General features: G+C 55.1%; 1 protein-coding gene across 1 annotated transcript in view; it reads right to left on the reverse strand.

Annotated features, from left to right (window-relative positions):
* Positions 1-525: 525 nt before the first annotated feature.
* RBM7 (RNA binding motif protein 7) overlaps positions 526-2,100 on the reverse strand; it is a gene marked incomplete at its 5' end in the record, with an annotated part of 1,809 nt that continues 234 nt past the window's right edge. The window contains 4 exon segments of the mRNA XM_010079585.1: positions 526-633; positions 635-937; positions 1,413-1,506; positions 1,928-2,030. Coding sequence (XP_010077887.1) covers positions 526-633; positions 635-937; positions 1,413-1,506; positions 1,928-2,030 — 608 coding nt within the window.

Raw genomic sequence — 2,100 nt, forward strand, 5'->3', positions numbered from 1 at the left:
CGCGCTCGGGCGGGGAAAAGCGGCCGGAGACTCTCCGATCCCGGAGGGAACGGGGGGATGCGCTGGATGCGGTGCCCCAGGCCCCCGGCTGCAACGAGCACGGTTGATCCACAGGTTTTGGTTGTTTTTTTCCAGGGAGATTTTTAATGGCTCTGCTCCAAACCAAGGAATATCGACCGATCCCATATCAAAACCACTGCGAAAGGCTGGAGGTGCATCCCATACAGAGACGGGAACTTCCACCGCGCTAAAAAATACCCACGCGCTACCCTCCGATGATCTCCCCCAAACTGGCGCGTTTTTGGTTTGTTTTTTTTTTTTCCTGCAAAAAGCCCCGAGGTCCAGCGTGAACACGTTTAAAAGAGGCTAGTTTGGGAGGATTACGCTGCTAGTAGTTTTACAAACATTAAAACTTGGATGGGTTAGGGTTTGGTGGGTTGGTTTTTTTTTCATACAAATACTTGCTAAGAAATAGATTGAGCTTTTTTTTTGCTGTGAAGTCCCGTAAAGCCCACCGAAGGGGTGTTAATGACGCGACGGGTGCCACTTGGCCTCTCTGTAGCTCTCTTGCCGGTAGTCATGGCTCCAGCCGTCGCGGTGCCAGTCTTCGTAGGCAGGTTCCTCTCTGCCCCCCCCTGTAGTGGTGCTCGGCGTTGTGCCCCCTCTCATCGAAGCCGTACTCCTCCCTCTTGGCCCGGCCGTAGTCGGGTCCCCACTCCCCAAAGCGCTGCTCGCGGCCAAAGTGCCAGCTGTCGGTGTGGTAGGGGTGGGTGTTCAGCCTGCCCTTGCGCAGCGCCAGCACCTCTGGGCGCCGCGGCATCTGGGAGGCTGGCGGGGGGTGGAAGGCATGAGGAGGGTGCTGGTAGGCGGGCAGGGGGAAGCCGGGCTGCTCGTACTTTCCCCCAAACAGAGGCTGCTGCCGCATGGCGCTGGTCATCTGCAGAGAGGAGAGGAAAAGGGTCGGTGGATTCGCTGCCCTCGCTCCCCAGCAGAGCACCAGAACCCGGAAAGGAGCTAACCCCCGAGCTCGTCTCTGAACCACGTTAATCACGCTGTAAATACGGGGGAAGATGAAAGTTCCTGGGCTGGAAATGAGACCGAACGCTACCTTACAGAATAGCTGTTACCCACAGCTTCAGCTACAGCTCGCAGCCCTCCCCAGCATTAACCACCTCCCTACCAGGAGCTGTAAATCTTTTGGAACTGTTATTTCGACACTCCAAAAGTACATTCCTAGATGATCTTTCAAGGTCCCTTCCAAACTCTAACATTCTGTGATTCTGTGATTCCTACAGCCTAATGGAATTGTGACAGCAAACAGGTAGTCAAAAACAGACAGCTCTGTCACGTGTTGTCCATCGCCCATGGGCAACGGCAGGGTCAGGCACTGTTAGCACAAGCGAACGGCGTACCACCGCTTGTCTCTGAAGGTTGTCACCAGACGCCAGAGCCCGCTGCACTGACGAGAATCCTGCTGCCGCCACACCATCACAATTCCTGTCGTATCTGCAGGAAAAAAAAAAAAAAAAGATGAGGAATTTTACCCTTAAACTCCAGACTATGGCAGCCCGAGGGGCAGTTGCAGCCTAGTTGTGTTTCTCCTGCTACAAACAAGATAACTGTCCAAGCTTGAGCTCACCACTGTGGTCAGAAACGGGGGCGGATGCGCCCATGTTGTGCATTTGGCAGCACCCTCCCCACTTCACATCACCAGATCTTTCCTGTGCTCCCACGAAAACATGACACTATTCTTTTGGCATTGGGATGTTGGGCGCCAAGAAGGCAGGGTGCCAGGAACTCCAGTGTTTGCTCCACAGGGAAGAAATGGTGCTTGGAAAGAGAGCCAGAAATGCCGTGAACCACAGGAACACTCTTTTCTACTTTCCCTGGTGGGTGTACTTACAGGGTGTGCTGAGGGAATCCGTACCTGCTGGGGTTTGATGCCAGGAGCGGCACGCCCGAGGGGCTGGCGTTGGCAGCTCCGTGCGGGGAGCAAGCGGGACTGCTGTCCTGAGACGCGTGGCTGCTCCCTGGGGAGAAACAAAACGGTTCAGGAGGCTGACAGGAACCACGTGCGCTTCGAGCAATTCAATATCAACC

This window comes from Pterocles gutturalis, unplaced genomic scaffold, assembly GCF_000699245.1.
Source record: "Pterocles gutturalis isolate BGI_N339 unplaced genomic scaffold, ASM69924v1 scaffold12719, whole genome shotgun sequence".
NCBI lineage: Eukaryota > Metazoa > Chordata > Aves > Pterocliformes > Pteroclidae > Pterocles > Pterocles gutturalis.